This window comes from Labrus mixtus, chromosome 23, assembly GCF_963584025.1.
Source record: "Labrus mixtus chromosome 23, fLabMix1.1, whole genome shotgun sequence".
Lineage (NCBI taxonomy): Eukaryota > Metazoa > Chordata > Actinopteri > Labriformes > Labridae > Labrus > Labrus mixtus.
In genome coordinates, this window is record NC_083634.1 from 20,636,193 (window position 1) to 20,652,088 (window position 15,896).

Below are 15,896 nucleotides of genomic sequence, written 5' to 3' on the forward strand. Positions count from 1 at the left end.
GGGTGTGGCCTCCGTCACAGCCCGAGCTCTAGCCCCTCCTCATTTCCATAGTAACTGTGGTGGGTGTGGCCTGGTGAGTCAAAGGTCAGCCCGCCTCTCTCTGCGCTGCTGTCGTCCGACAGTTGAGGGAACTCTTCCGCTCCTCCGACGCCGCCCTCCTGTGCGTCTCCCTCAGTCCCAACAGCATCTGTGACGGCCCCGCCTCCCTCACCTGTGGCTCCGCCCAGGCTGGGGGCAGCCTCACCTTTGGTGCGATCAGGTCCACCTCCGCTAAGTCGGGGTCGAGCCATGAGAGGGTGAAAGGTCAACAACAAAGCCTGATGGAGGAGGAGGGGCGTGGTCAGATCAAGCATCCTGGAGTACACTGTGACATCACTGCCTGCAGGTTAGAGGTCAACTTCAACATGTCCCAGGTGTTGTGATGTCACACGTCAGGTGTTGTGATGTCATGTCAGGTGTTGTGATGTCACACGTCAGGTGTTGTGATGTCACATGTCAGGTGTTGTGATGTCACATGTCAGGTGTTGTGATGTCATGTCAGGTGTTGTGATGTCACACGTCAGGTGTTGTGATGTCATGTCAGGTGTTGTGATGTCATGTCAGGTGTTGTGATGTCATGTCAGGTGTTGCGATGTCATGTCAGGTGTTGTGATGTCATGTCAGGTGTTGTGATGTCATGTCAGGTGTTATAATGTCACATGTCAGTGTTGTGATGTCATGTCAGGTGTTATAATGTCACATGTCAGTGTTGTGATGTCACATGTCAGTGTTGTGATGTCACATGTCAGTGTTGTGATGTCATGTCAGGTGTTGTGATGTCATGTCAGGTGTTATAATGTCACATGTCAGTGTTGTGATGTCATGTCAGGTGTTATAATGTCACATGTCAGTGTTGTGATGTCACATGTCAGTGTTGTGATGTCACATGTCAGTGTTGTGATGTCACATGTCAGTGTTGTGATGTCATGTCAGGTGTTGTGATGTCATGTCAGTGTTGTGATGTCATGTCAGGTGTTATAATGTCACATGTCAGGTGTTATAATGTCACATGTCAGGTGTTGTGATGTCACATGTCAGTGTTGTGATGTCACATGTCAGTGTTGTGATGTCATGTCAGGTGTTGTGATGTCACATGTCAGGTGTTGTGATGCTGAAGGACAGGTGTCGTGATGTCACAGGTGTCAGTTGTGATGTCACATGTCAGGTGTTATGATGTCAGGTGTGATGTCACAGGTGTCAGGTGTGTTCTCACCCTCTGGCGGCTCTCGGCGCTCCCCACGCTGTCGTCTCCGGTGTCTCTCTCTCCCTCTCGATCGCCCACTCTCTGACCCAGTAGCACCAGTTCACTGATCAACTCACTGCTGTTAAACCTGAGGAGCTCCCAGCTCTGACACACACACACACACACACACACACACACACACACACACACACACACACACACACACACACACAGACACACACACACACACAGACACACACACACACACACACACACACACACAGAGAGACACACACACACACACACACACACACACAGAGACACACACACACACACACACACACACAGACACACACACACACACACACACACACAGACACACACACACACAGACACACACACACACACACACACACACACACACACACACACACACAGACACAGACACAGACACACACACACACACACACAGAGACACACACACACACACACACACACACACACACACACAGAGACACACACACACACACACACACACACACACACACACACACAGACACAGACACACACACACACACACACACACACACACAGAGACACACACACACACACACACACACACACACACACACACACAGACACAGACACAGACACACACACACACACACACACACACACACACACACACACACAGAGACACACACAGACACACACAGACACACACACACACAGACACACACACACACACACACACACACACACACACACACACAATCACCGTCACTGAGAATGAAACTTTTGCAATTATGGATTGTTAAGTTTGATTGACAGCTCACCTCCTGGGAGGAGTCTATCTGCTCCACAGCCTGCAGGAAATGACATCATTCACACATCATGACATCGCAGGACCAACATTATGACATCATCATCATTGTGTGTGTGTGTGTGTGTGTGTGTGTGTGTGTGTGTTACCGTGTTCTCCAGTCTCTGCCACTCTCTCAGCTGTTGAACTCCCTGTAAAAATCAACCAATCACAGTCAGTTCAGCAAACAGCTCATTGGTCGTTTGGTGCTATGATGTCATCACATTTTTATCACAATGTTCTAACCGTAATAATGTACAGTCTATGATTCTAACCAATCAGCAGCCTGAGATTTAAAGCATGTTGAGCTGCAGTTCCTGTACCGCCCACAAGATGCCGCTGTGATCACAGTGATGCTGATAAAGTGAAGGGCAGTTTAAAGATGAGATGAGCGGATCAGCGGTGCTGAGAGCGTACTGTCTGTTAAGACGAGTGAAAAGTCTGAGGAAGTTCTGCACATGACAGGAGAGACTGTTGTCCTCACATCGGAGGAGACACAGCTGTTCTAAGGACTGATTGGTGAGAGGCTGCTAAGGCTTATGGGTAATGTAGTAGGTTTGTCAATGATCATATTGAGGTGAAGACAGATGTGTTTATCATAGATGGAGGATGTAACACAGACCTCTGAACTGTGGCTGGAGTCAGAGGAGGAGGAAGAGGAGGAGGAGGAGGAGGAGGAGGAGGAGGAAGATGTTCTCTGTCGTCCAACAGCAGGAGTGGGAGAGGAAGGCGGCTGCAGAGACAAAGACGGACACTTCTCAGTCGGCTAGAGATTTCACGGTCAAACGTTGTCACCTTCGCTACTCAGCACCAGAATTACTAGTCAGTTTAACAAATTATTCAGAATCATCAGAATCAGAATCAGAATCAGAATCTGGGTTTATACATTTACACATACAGTGAATTTGTCTTGGTGTATTGGTGCTAAACAATTAACAAGGAAATAAAGCAGAACTAGAAACAACTTAAATAAAACAGAAGAAGAAGATATTACAATATATAAAATAGAATTTAAACATGTAAAATATAAAAAACACAAAATGTACAAAAGGTGTGATGTAGGAGCTGTGCAGTGGACTATGAGAAAAAAATAAATAAATTACACGTTGGCCTTCAACGCCGGTTAAATATGTCAAAGCTGTTACCCAGCCTCCGGCCACTAGGCGGGGCTGCTCTCCTCGCTTTACAACCAGGATGTAAACAAGCACAGTGAACAGATAGCATCTCGTAGGAGCCGTGTGGATTGTCAGTATATTTAGATCTATAAAACGGACGTGTCAGGTTACATTTTTATCGCCCAGATCGATGTGTAACCACAATCAGCTGCAACACGTGGACGTGAAGACGCTAAGGCTACTGCAACACTTATGCTAACAGCATGCTAACTGATGCTAGCTACACAACACTACACGTCTTTATTTTGTAGTTGTACTCACGGATGTCTGGTACACCTGCTGCTGAAGAGCTGGCTGAAGGCTGTCTTGTTGCCATGGTAACTGTAAACAACAACACACACACACACACACACACACACACACACACACACACACACACAGTTATTGGTTCTCGCTCTCGTGTGATTTTAAAAATAAAATCAATAATCAGAGTTCTTACTGGAGTAGCCTGGTTCTGATCCATCAGACACGCCATCAGCACAAACACCCACATCCTCAAATACACAACCACACACACACACACACACACACAGTGATCCTAACTGGTCCAAACTGGTCCAAAGCTGTCCTTACTGGTCCTTACGGGTTCTTACTGGTCCTAACTGGTCCTAACTGGTCCAAACGGTCGTTCCTGATGGTCTGGTGTTCTGGCTCTCATTCTTCTGTTTTATTGTCTCTTAAACAGGAAGTGACCTGTCATCATGTCCCGCCCCCCTCCCACTGACAGCCACCCATCAACACAAACAACCTGATTTATATGGTGTGTGTGTGATCCATGTTTAAAACCACACACATAATAAAAATAACCCAGACTGTGATGGAGTCTGAATACCACGTTATTGAATAAACACTTTTAAAGTGATAACACTATTCACACCTCTATGACATCACACAGGTGTGTTTATCTGTCTAAGACACGTTTGATGACAACATGAGTCTCCCTCCGCCCTGCAGTCAGTCCGCCCTGCAGTCAGTCCGCCAACTGACAACATCCTCCTCCGTGTCTTGCTCACGGGCACCTCGGCAGTGCTCAGGAACTGAACCGGAACCTCTCCAGCTACCTGATCAATTTCCAGACTTGGTCCACATCGGGACTTGAACCAGCGACCCTCAGGTTCCCAACTCAAGTCTCTAAAGACTGAGCTACTGACACCTGACAGTAATTAACTTCCTGTGTGCTTTTATTTTGAAATAAAGAAAACTTCCTGTCGAGTGAAGGTTAGGACAGGAAGTTAAACACAGAAACAGGAAGTGGTTAGGGATCCAAAACTGACGGTCAAACAGCTCAAAGGAACGGTAACAAAGGTCAATGTGTGATGTCATCAGGTCAATGTGTGATGTCATAAGGTCAATGTGTGATGTCATCAGGTCAGTGTGTGATGTCATCAGGTCAGTGTGTGATGTCATCAGGTCAGTGTGTGATGTCATAAGGTCAATGTGTGATGTCATAAGGTCAGTGTGTGATGTCATAAGGTCAGTGTGTGATGTCATCAGGTCAATGTGTGATGTCATCAGGTCAGTGTGTGATGTCATAAGGTCAGTGTGTGATGTCATAAGGTCAGTGTGTGATGTCATAAGGTCAGTGTGTGATGTCATGAGGTCAGTGTGTGATGTCATCAGGTCAATGTGTGATGTCATCAGGTCAATGTGTGATGTCATCAGGTCAATGTGTGATGTCATAAGGTCAATGTGTGATGTCATCAGGTCAATGTGTGATGTCATCAGGTCAATGTGTGATGTCATAAGGTGGATATTACTGTCTGAGAGTTTGTTAAAGTGAAATGAGACATTCAAAGATGCAGCAGTGAGACTACAGGGAGACACTGAGGACGAGTATCTACGGAGAGCCTGAAGGGACAAACAGGAGAATAATGTGATGAACTCGTTAATGCTGACAGCGCTACTTTAGACACATCTTTATTTACAGTTTAATAATGTTTTATAACGGGATCACTGGGACTCCACCTGGTAGAGACATGTGGTGCAGTGAGTCAAACAGAGTTAAACTTTAAAATAACTTCATGTAAACTGCAGTGAATGAAGACAAACAGAAAACAGACCACATGATGTCACTTCCTGTGTGTAAGATCTGTGGTCAAACACAACAACACGACCAGCTGACAGTAAACACGTTACACAACTAAGATTTACTGACACACACACACACAGTTTTACAGTACTTACATTAAAGACAGTGTGTGTGTGTGTGTGTGTGTGATGTGAAGTCAAATGAAGAAGCACATGTGGACTCTTTTGGATGTTTTGGCCTCAGGGTTTATGAACAGTTTTAACTCTCTGTAGCTCGCCACTGATGACAGCGGAGCTTAGCAGCGCCACTTTTGAGACAAAAGTCGTCTGAAAAAGGCAACTGACTAACTCTAGTTGAATCTGTGAGGATCAATAATAAATACATCTAATGATAGTAACCCTGACATCTAATGATCAATATGTCGTCTGCAAAGAGAAACGATAACCAGAATGACCAGCAAAACTTTATTGATACCAAAATGACAGAAAAAACTGACAAATTATTCCATTAAAAGTGAATTATTTAAAATGTGACGATGTAAACCGACGACAGACAGAAAAACTGTCAAACAGATCTTTTTAAATAATTTCACTTTTGAAATATAAAAAACTAAAACCGTCTTTTTAAGTACGATCATGTTTCAGACTGTTTGCATATTTCACAATAAGTTCAAACAACATTTGTGATGTTCTCATAGACACAACATTATTAACTGAAAGTTTAACAAATAACACACAGATGATGTCATAGACACGGAGATGATGTCATAAACACATAGATGATGTCATAGACACGGAGATGATGTCATAAACACATAGGTGATGTCATAAACACATAGATGATGTCATAAACTCACAGATGATGTCATAAACTCACAGATGATGTCATAAACTCATAGATGATGTCATAAACTCACAGATGATGTCATAAACTCATAGATGATGTCATAAACACACAGATGATGTCATAAACTCACAGATGATGTCATAAACTCATAGATGATGTCATAAACTCATAGATGATGTCATAAACTCACAGATGATGTCATAAACACACAGATGATGTCAATAAAAATGACCAGCAGAAAGTGTAAATTATGAGACAAAATGACCATCACTGTTGTTCACTAAGCCCCTCCCCCCAAACAATGACGGTCCAATCACAGCATAGCACTTATTTCCAGAAAGAGTGTATGTGTTTGTTATTTGGGGGGGGGGGGGGGTTAGACTTAGCTAAAGGTCATTTGCTAAAAGGCTTAAAAGAAGATGCTTTTGATGCATGTAGCATTCAGGTGCAGACACATGAACAAAGACTCTCACAGTGTGTACTTTATTTTTACTTGTTAACGTTTCAGTTTTTAACTTGAATCTGATGAAAGTTTGAAGATGATGAAATTCTTAAAAAGACCACAGCAGCAAACCATCCACACTATTTTGTTTCCTCGCTGCTACTCTGTGCTGGCTTAGCCACCTTTGCTAATCTGATCTTTGTCTGCTTCCTGATTGGTAGATGACTTGGCGTCTGTGGGCGGTGCTTTCTGTCCGGATCGTACTGGCCGTTAGAGAAGGCGTGGAGAGGATTAAAGTGAACATGTTCACGCTCGTGATGTGCTGCTAACTTCACTCTGGTGTGTGTTTGTGTTGAAGCAACTCTTTTCTTGGACTCTGTTTCCCTGGCAACAGGTTGGTTGTTGTAGGAATGACTGATTGGGCCGAGGAAGCCATAGTGATAAGGTTTCCTCCTGCGAGGAGGAGGAGGTGGAGCCTCACTGCCGAAAGGCTGGTTAGCATCTGTTCTAGCCTCAGTGCCATCATCTGAACTGGTTGGATCTCTTTCTACATTAGCATTCCTGGAGTCAGGAGTGTGTGTTATGGACATAGTGGGGGCAGTTGACTTTACGCTTAAAACAAATCCTTCAGTGTCACTTTCTTTGCTTAAATGTTCTTCTTCAGCACTGGAATCATGCCCCGTATCTGTGTTAGCATTACTGCTAGCTCCAGAGCTAACTGGCACTGTGGTGTGCAAAGTAGCAGTGGTGAGGTCTTCGTCAGTGCTAACATAATGACTTGAATCAGTTGAAGTCTCTAAACTTGAATCTACTGATGCGTCATTTACACTGCTGTGAAGCTCCATGCTAACTTCAGAGCGGGATGCTATGCTAGCAGTGTTAGTCCTGCTGTCTGCAGTGGGGTTAGCATCATTGGGGGTCTTTGTGGTCGGTGCTTCTTCCGACTCCTCCTGACTGATCATTAAACTGGAGCTGATGTTTGTGACTGAACGAGGATCGAACTCAAGACTCAGACTAAAATTAAAGGTCGAGGAGGGACCAGGATGAAGTTCTGAGCTCTGAGACTCATTAGATGAATCAAGTCCACGAAAATCTAATTTAGGTCCAGAGTCTGATACACCTATCTCTTCTGATTCAGAGCTTTCAGACTCTGTTGATGTTTGAGGAGAGGGAACAGCAGGAGGAGAGGAAGAGGAGGGCAAAGCCAACAGCACTTCCTCACTTCTTGAGCTGACCTCTGGACTACCAGCACTGTAGAGACCTGGTCCAGATGAGGTTGAACCAAGAACCTTTCCTGCATCATCCATTTTATGACTCTCCTCAGAGCTGTCTGAGATTAAACCAACATTCATCTGAGAGGAGAACCTGGTACTGCCCTTAATATGAACCTGGGATATGGTGTCTTTTGGTATGTTCAAGATCGTAGGTGCAATATCCTGATCCTGACTGGCTGGGCTTAAGCTAGCACCCTCATCTGCTTGGACAGACATAACAGGAGTGTCCTGAGCCTTTTTGCTGTCTGGAACAGAAACAATCGAGTCAGAGATAGAAGTTGATGTGGAACCTGTGACTCGCTGTGTGGAATATCCTGAACCTGTGCTGGTATGGATACCATAGGTGGCCTCAGGACTCTCCTCACTGTCTGAACTAACACTGGTCTGATTTTCTGAATCTGGTCGGACTCCACTGAAGCCAACAGTTTCTAAACTCTCAACACTCTCACTAGAACTCTGACTATAACCCACCTGACTACCATTTAGGGAAATTCGAGTTGCACCAAGAACCTTCTTTGTACCATCAGATTGCTGACTCTCTAAACTAACATCCTTATGAGTGAGGGACTTGGCACTGTCCCTGGGAACCTGGGATATGGTGTCATTTGGTCCACTCAAGATCATAGAGGGTACATCCTGATCCTGACTGGCTGGGTTTAAGCTAGCACTGTTCTGGATACTGTATGTAATGACCCTGAGACTCTCTGAACTAAAACTGGTCGGACTTTCCGAATCTGATCCTTCTCTGCTGAAGTTACCAGTTTCTAAACTCTCCTCATTACTCAGACTTAAACCCTCCTGACTGACAGGAACAGGATTTAAAGTTGAACCTACAACACTGTGGTATCTTCCCATCACTCCCTGGTAACCTGAAAGACGACCCACGACCTCCTTCATGGAGCGAAACACCTTCTGAAGACTAGAACCAAACCTGAAGTCCTTGCTACCTCTGCCAGAACTGACCCTGTCCTGGTCCAATGAGTTAGTTATCTCTGAACTAGAACTCGTCACCTCCTGGGAAACCGGGTCCAGAACCAGTTTGTCCACCATGTCAGTGCCAAACTTCTGCTGGCTGCTGGAAGCACTCTCATTTGCAGGATTTAAAGTGACTCCCTGAAGGGTTTGTTTCATTTCGGTGTCCTCAGAGGGTTCAATGGGTTCTGCTGGCTCACGGTGTATCTCTGTGCTCTCTGTGCTCTCTGTGCCGTTGTTAAATTCATCAGATTCATCCAAAACTCTAAACTTCTGATTCACCTTGGACTCAATGGAGGTGTTACTTAAATCATCAAAGTCATCAGAAATGGTACGTATTTGGTTCCAGTCGTTCCCGTTGAGAGTGTTGGTGAAATCATCAACACCTTCATCAGAAGTAAACATCGGTTGATCACTCATCATTTCCTCTGATGAATTAAAAAGCGATGTGATTGGCTGGATGCTCTCTGATGTACTTTCTTCACTGCTGTCGTCTGATCTTTGAACAAACAAAGAAACAAAATGAAAAAACAGAAAGAAGAAGAAGAAGAAAAAATAGAAGAACCAATCATCAGTACCTTCCTCCATCAGTCCCACTCCCCTCCTCCCGTACCTCAGGGAGGATGAAGATGGCGAAGCTCAGTGTGATGTTTGATTTTGTGTCCATAACCTTCATGATCATGCTGAGCGGGGCTTGTTGGGAGGCTCCTCCCACTACAGGGAACACAGCAGGCAGCTGGAAACACATTGAAGGGGTTTGTATTTCTGTTGTTGAGGTTTAGCATTTCGGCTGCCACCATCTTGCATTGGTGCCAATTGCAACCACATTTGGACAAGAGGGCGGAACTGGGGAGGAACGAGGGTCCACCGCTCCTCCCTCTTGTCCAAATGTGGTCGCTTCTAATGGACCCTTGCTCCTCCCCCGCTCCGCTCCACTTCTGAGAAATGAACAGCCAACTCCTCAGAGTGTCTTTAAGTACAACTAAACAAGTTGTTTCTTGGGTCACCATGGTGGTGGTCTGTCCATCCCAGGTAGCCCAGCCCTCTCTTTCTGGTCGGTGTGACTCCAATTGGGACTCTTAATTTACTAAATGAACATCATGCTGGAGTAAAGAAGACTTCAAACTAGAGATTGAGACCATAAACTCATCCAAATGTTTACCGTGGAGATTTATCAACTAACAAGTAGGAACATTTCATATAATCAAACTGATTTTTAAACCAGTGGAGTCGCCCCCTGCTAGACATTAGATAGAATGCGGGTTAAAGACATGTATGCATTGACTTCTTATCTTACAGTCTTTGGTGTTCATATGTTGAAAGGGGGCGGAGTCTGTATTCATTACCTGTGGATCTTCATCAGAGGAAGAGGCCGACCAAGAGTCACCGTCCGAATTCAGCTGCAGAGAGAGAGAGAGGTGAGTCTGTGGTTCAAACAAGATAATCAATAATTATGATAATTAGGCGCTAAAGTTTCAAAAGTTCAGTTGGGGAGTTAGTTTTTTGTTCATGAAGTACCAGACTTTCACAAACGCACCGATGCAGGCAGGAGTAGACCAACGTATCTGAAGGTCAACTGCACGTTTAATTTGTTGTCATTTCACCAGGTGCCAAAAAATTATTTAGATAAATGCTAAAATATTTCATGAAACGCAAATTCATTTTGATAAAACATAATAGTAACCTAATCATATCACCTTTTGAAGTATGTTTTGTGACTTTTTTTGGAATCTTTTTACATTTCGTGAAATGTATTTGGCTTTAGTGAAATGTTTTTTGCAATAATTAAATATTTATGCAAGGATAGGTTACCGGTGTCATGACGGTGGCATAGGTAATCTCAGCGTCTACCATCCTCAAACATTTAAGAAAATAAACGACTGTATGGGCCATTACGCGCAAATACTTACAAAACCCTTTAGCCACGGTGGGAAACAAGACAAAAACTGCAGCGAAACAAGTCATGATGGTTCAGTTAAATATAGAGCTTGGTGAGGAGAATGCGGCCCCGGCAAAAGTCATGGAGGAGGCAAGACACTTCAGAGAAGCTGATGAGAAATCTGAAGCGCGTGCCAACAGAATGGAGAAACGAATTGATAGCATGAACGTGAAACTGAGAACCTCTAGGACCGTGTTACCGACGCTGGAAAGCAGCTTGTTGCCTGCAGACGTTACAGCCTGTTTACCTGCTTCAGGATCAACTCATCTACTTGAGACAATCAGGAACCTTTTTTCACCTGTTGGTCAGTTAGAGCCTACAGTTTGTGACAGAAGGAGACAGTGAGAGACGGTAATACAGAGACAGCCTGTTACATGTTTTTCTGTTATCTGATTGGTTAACAGTAGGTCATGTGACACGAGCAGCATGGATAAAAACAGCTGTTTTCTAAATGAAGTAGTAAATCTGTCCCTGACTGAAACTCTGTGGTCACTGTTACACAACCAGCTGTGTGTGTGTGTGTGTTGGTGTGTGTTGGTGTGTGTGTGTGTGTGTGTGTGTGTGTGTTGTTTCCGGTCTGTTCTAAATCAGCACGCTGAATGTGAAACACTGTTTTTCTGCCTGCCAGAACCACAGACTGTAAATATAGACACACACACACTGACAGACACACACACACAACCACACACACTTCCTGCTGGTGTTTCTGAAGAACATGTTTGTCAGAGAAACATGATTCATGTTTTGAGCAGTTTCAGTTCATAAATCAGAGAAAATCAATATGTTAAAAACAGGAAAAGTTCTCAAACCAAACAGTGAGAAATGAAATATGTATTTAAAGCTCCCACATGCTCCTCTTGTTCACCTTTCATATCGTCAGTCTGTGACACCTATAGAGCAGTAATAACTCCTTATTCATCTGATACTGGCGTCAGTAAAACCCTCATTTCAACCTCTGCCTGAAACCCTTCAATTCAGCTGTTGTCTCTTACAGGTCCCCCCCCTCCCCCCCCCCCTCCCGCATGCCCACTGTCTTCTGATTGGAAGTCTTCCGGTAGGCAGAATGCTGCATATGTTGGTAGAACAGCCAATGAAAAAATGTTTTATGGCGCCCTCTGCAGACTTATCCTTGGATTACTCCCATTATTATGTAGTCTGTTAGCTTGATGCTAACACATAATGGAAATTGCCATTAACGGAATTATCTAGTGTTGTAGTACTCTACCAAGACCGGTCTTGAGGAAGACATTTCACCATAAGCCCAGTAATTTTAACTTCAGGTACGATCTATTACTTATCAATGTTCAGTGAATTGATAACTTAAGTACGTTTCATATCATGTCTACAGTTTAACTCTACAATCATTGGTCAAATCTTATATGTCTGGCCGCACTCACTCCTCCCAGTCACCACCGGTGTTCCTCAGGGCTCTGTCCTGGGTCCTCTCCTCTTCATTGTCTACCTCCTACCTCTGGGTCAGATCTTCCGGAAATTTGGTGTTCATTTTGAATTGCTACGCTGATGACACCCAGCTCTGTCTTTCGTTCATTAGAAGTCTGCCCTCCCTCCCTCGACTGTCTGCTAGAAGTTGAGGTTCTCTCAAACTTAACAGCAAAAAAACAGAGATCCTCCTTGTTTGTTCTAAATCCACTCTGGCCAAATGTGACCGTTTCTCACTCGCCATCCAGAGTTTGGGAGTCATCCTGGACAGCACACTATCCTTTGACGCACACTTCAATAATATGACTCGGCCTGAATATGTATGCTTACACAATAACAAACACGGCCCGTCTCTTACACCAAACAGCACCGTCGTCTTTGTCAATGCCCTCCTGTATTGATTACTGTAACTCTCTCCTTTCTGGTCGTCCTCACAAGCTTCTCCGTAAACTTCAACTGCTCCAGAACTGAGTCCCGGGTCATCATCAGAACCCCTGTCCTCCAACAACATCCATGGCTGCCTGTCAAATACCACGTTGACTTTAAGGATGCATTCACACCTGAGCGGTTTGGTCCGTTTGAAATGAACTCTGGTGTGCTTTGTCGGATAGTTTGAATTCTGGTGTGGACCAAAGAACCGAACTCTGGTCAACTTAACGGGGGTCTCGGTTCGCTTCCCAGTGCACCAGAGTTTGTTCGCCGTATAAAGGGGTTAGGGTAACTTAACTTAAGCTAAGAGCGACAGTGACAGGGTTGTCGTGGTAACAGGCAGACTTTCAGTTTCTTACCGGAGCTGAAGAAATGAAGCCGAGCAGCAAGCAGACGAACACACACCGCAGCATCTTCTCCAGGAGATTCAAGGAGAGGGTCTGTAAACATTCAGGTTTGTTGAGCTACAAAATAAAAAACATACGCCATAAATCGTTGTCACACAGAACTGAGGAATCTCTTTTCAAAGTAAAACACCAGCTGCTATAAAATCATCATAACGTGTTTAATCTCTTAATTAGATAATTTTATCTTTGATTGAATAAATGTAGGATAAACATCGTTGTTCCTAAATGTTCACAACTGTTAGACATTCTATCAATACATCAAACACAACAACAATAATCAAAACAATCTCAACACATATTTTATTCTGTCAAGGTTTTCATAAAACTGAACAAATTCATCTTCTGTCTGTAAAAGCACAGAGGTTAGCCTAGCTTAGCATAATGACTATAAGTCTATGGATATGTTAGCATTTCTAAAACACTGTTAGTGACATCACTCCCTCCGTAAAGAGATAAATTTAAGGGCGCCAGTGGCCTAGGTGTCAGATCGCACACCCCATGTACAAAGACTACATGGGGTGTCAAACCGTCCTCAAAGCGGGCGACCAGGGTTCGAATTCGACCTTTGACTCCTTTCCAGCATGTCGTTCATCATTCTCTCTCTCTCACCCTGATTTCCAACTCTACCCACTGTCCTGTCTCTCCAATAAAGGCATAAAAAGCCAAATAATGAATAAAAAAAATATACAGATGAAGACATGTATGGAACTTGTTTCTGATGATCAGATGTGTTCTTACCTAGTGGGCGGAGCCTCAGGAAACACAGGTGATAATTCTCAGAGAGGACTGAGCGACTCAACTGATGTAAAGTCAGAATAAGAAGAAATACACTCTCTCTCTGATTGTGTGTGTGTGTGTGTGTGTGTGTGTGTGTGTGTGTGTGTGTGTGTGTGTGTGCCTTACAGAGCGAGGCCACGCCCCCCTCGCCCTCTTCTGGGAAAAAAAGAATATTTTAGGAGTTCTGCCCGGTGACAGAAAAATGTTAATTTTTAGGTTTGTAGTGAAATGACAGGCTGTATATGTACAAGTAACCACATCACACACACACACACACACACACACACACACACACACACACACACACACAGACACACACAGACACACACAGACACACACACACACACACACACAGACACACACACACACACAGACAGACACACACACACACACACACACACACAGACACACACACACACACACACACAGACACACACACACACACACACACACACACACACACACACACACACACTTTGTTAGTGCAGCTGTAGCCGGTGAGCTACTGCGTTGTGTTGTGATAGTTTTGAATGATGCTGTGACACCAGCACGTTTATTCCCTCTGGCAAAGAAAAGTACAGACACAAATCTCCTTGAAATGTTCCAGCCCGCTTCAGATCCTCGACAGATCAAATAAAAATGTAAGTTAGCTTCACTAGTTTTATCTCAGATATGCGCCGATATTACTCAATTTATTCACCAGTCATATAGCATTTAATTTGAGTTTCATTGTATTTAACTAGCAGTTCTTTGTCACCAGTGATGTAAAAGAAGAACACTGCTGCATCTTTGAATGTCTCATTTCACTTTAACAAACTCTCAGACAGTAATATCCACCTGCATCATGGTTTGTTGTTGTAGCGTAATTAATTTATTAAGATATTATATCTTTATTTAACCTCGGATTCAGAAAGGGGCACCACTTCTTGTTACAGGAAGAAAAATTAACTTTAACTGTATAAGTTAATTAATTATTCACTCAGTTTCATATCTTGAAAGAAGTTCTAGAAATGTTAAACCAGAAAACACACAGACAAAGTCCTGAATTTTATGTGTAAAATTTAATATAGAAATGGTAAACAATAAGCTATAGATGAAACAGATAAAGAATATGATTCTTATGATCGGGATAATGCAATTATAACGGATGGTGACATTATATATTTAGTAGACTTAATCAGCAAATGATCAAAAGGTAAAAAGTTGATAAACGAATTTTGGTATTCTATTTGGATTTAAATTAAGGCTCTGAATAGACACGACTCACAACCTAATCCTCTCAACACCCACTGCTGAACCAACACTCTTACTGTGAGATGTGTTCGATTGAACTCTGCCGACTGGTCCCGCGTTTCAGTCTCCGGCAAGTGGTTCTTTTCAGGCCCAGAGAGGTCCACGGGCAAGATTAGATGCCGCAGCAGCTTGGTCAGAGGTGGAATGGCAGTTCAGCCGTCGTGGTTGTGTCATCATTAAGCTCCAAGTCTTTTGATACGTCGATTTCCAATTCAGATTAACCGGATGGACATCTTGATGAATCTAAATTAAGAAATTAGCGTTCAAATTGAAGAGCAAAGACTTTGGAGAAGAAAGTTCAAAAGCCTTGTTTGAGCCAGAAAGAATTGATGTTTCAAAAATGTGCGTTGAAATTAAAAGTTCAGCAGAGACTCGTCTCTACGGCACAAACTTAAAAGTCTTAAAGTGATTCGAACTAAAGTCTGAAGAGAAGCGAGCAAGAGCAAGAACCTGAAGCAGAGATCTGAGCTGAGTGTGAACTCTTATCAGCTGCAGGATAGGGGGCAGCCCTGCAGGAGAAGGGTGACTCCCACTCTGACCGGAGGACCTTTGTTTAAATTAAACTGAATTTACTCAATAAGATTAAGAATAAGAATCTAAACATATATACGTCACCATACATTCATTTTGATATTATTTCTATCAGATCCACGTTGATGTAGGTTCACGTCATATATTTAGACAAACATTTCTATCAGATTCATGTTGAGATGAAAATCACACCATCTGGGAACATCCTCAGTTAATCCCATCCTGTAGGTGAACAAAAACATGTTATACAGTCAGCAT

At 43.6% G+C, this 15,896-nt stretch overlaps 2 protein-coding genes and 1 long non-coding RNA gene across 9 annotated transcripts in view; 1 reads left to right on the plus strand and 2 right to left on the minus strand.

The window, feature by feature from the left end:
* Nucleotides 1–3,899, minus strand: part of LOC132958269 (uncharacterized) — a 3,938-nt gene extending 39 nt beyond the window's left edge. Inside the window, exons 1-8 of one of the 3 annotated variants that reach the window (XM_061030996.1) lie at nt 3,853–3,891; nt 3,699–3,822; nt 3,521–3,580; nt 2,707–2,817; nt 2,195–2,236; nt 2,059–2,088; nt 1,253–1,387; nt 1–317 (exon numbers count right to left, since the gene is read on the minus strand). The exon at nt 1–317 is cut by the window's left edge and continues 39 nt beyond it. In XM_061030996.1, coding sequence (XP_060886979.1) covers nt 15–317; nt 1,253–1,387; nt 2,059–2,088; nt 2,195–2,236; nt 2,707–2,817; nt 3,521–3,580; nt 3,699–3,752 — 735 coding nt within the window. In that variant the 5' untranslated portion in view covers nt 3,753–3,822; nt 3,853–3,891 and the 3' untranslated portion in view covers nt 1–14. Of the gene's footprint in view, nt 318–1,252; nt 1,388–2,058; nt 2,089–2,194; nt 2,237–2,706; nt 2,818–3,520; nt 3,581–3,698 lie in introns of all 3 variants that reach the window. The other 2 variants (XM_061030997.1, XM_061030995.1) reach the window with 2 other exon arrangements.
* The window catches only part of hmgb2b (high mobility group box 2b), a 100,578-nt gene extending 86,705 nt beyond the window's left edge, over nt 1–13,873 (minus strand). The window contains exons 1-6 of one of the 4 annotated variants that reach the window (XM_061031332.1): nt 13,776–13,873; nt 12,990–13,094; nt 10,169–10,222; nt 9,401–9,558; nt 8,439–9,321; nt 7,726–7,964 (exon numbers count right to left, since the gene is read on the minus strand). In XM_061031332.1, the coding sequence (XP_060887315.1) occupies nt 7,726–7,964; nt 8,439–9,321; nt 9,401–9,558; nt 10,169–10,222; nt 12,990–13,043 (1,388 nt within the window). In that variant the 5' untranslated portion in view covers nt 13,044–13,094; nt 13,776–13,873. Of the gene's footprint in view, nt 1–7,725; nt 9,322–9,400; nt 9,559–10,168; nt 10,223–12,989; nt 13,095–13,775 lie in introns of those variants that run through there. The other 3 variants (XM_061031330.1, XM_061031331.1, XM_061031333.1) reach the window with 3 other exon arrangements.
* Nucleotides 4,634–5,165, plus strand: LOC132958484 (uncharacterized). Of its 2 annotated transcripts, none has more exons than XR_009666785.1 (2): nt 4,634–4,711; nt 4,985–5,165. It is a non-coding gene; the product is annotated as an uncharacterized LOC132958484 (long non-coding RNA). The 2 variants fall into 2 exon arrangements; XR_009666786.1 differs by lacking the exon at nt 4,634–4,711 and adding an exon at nt 4,769–4,778.
* Nucleotides 13,874–15,896: the final 2,023 nt, after the last annotated feature.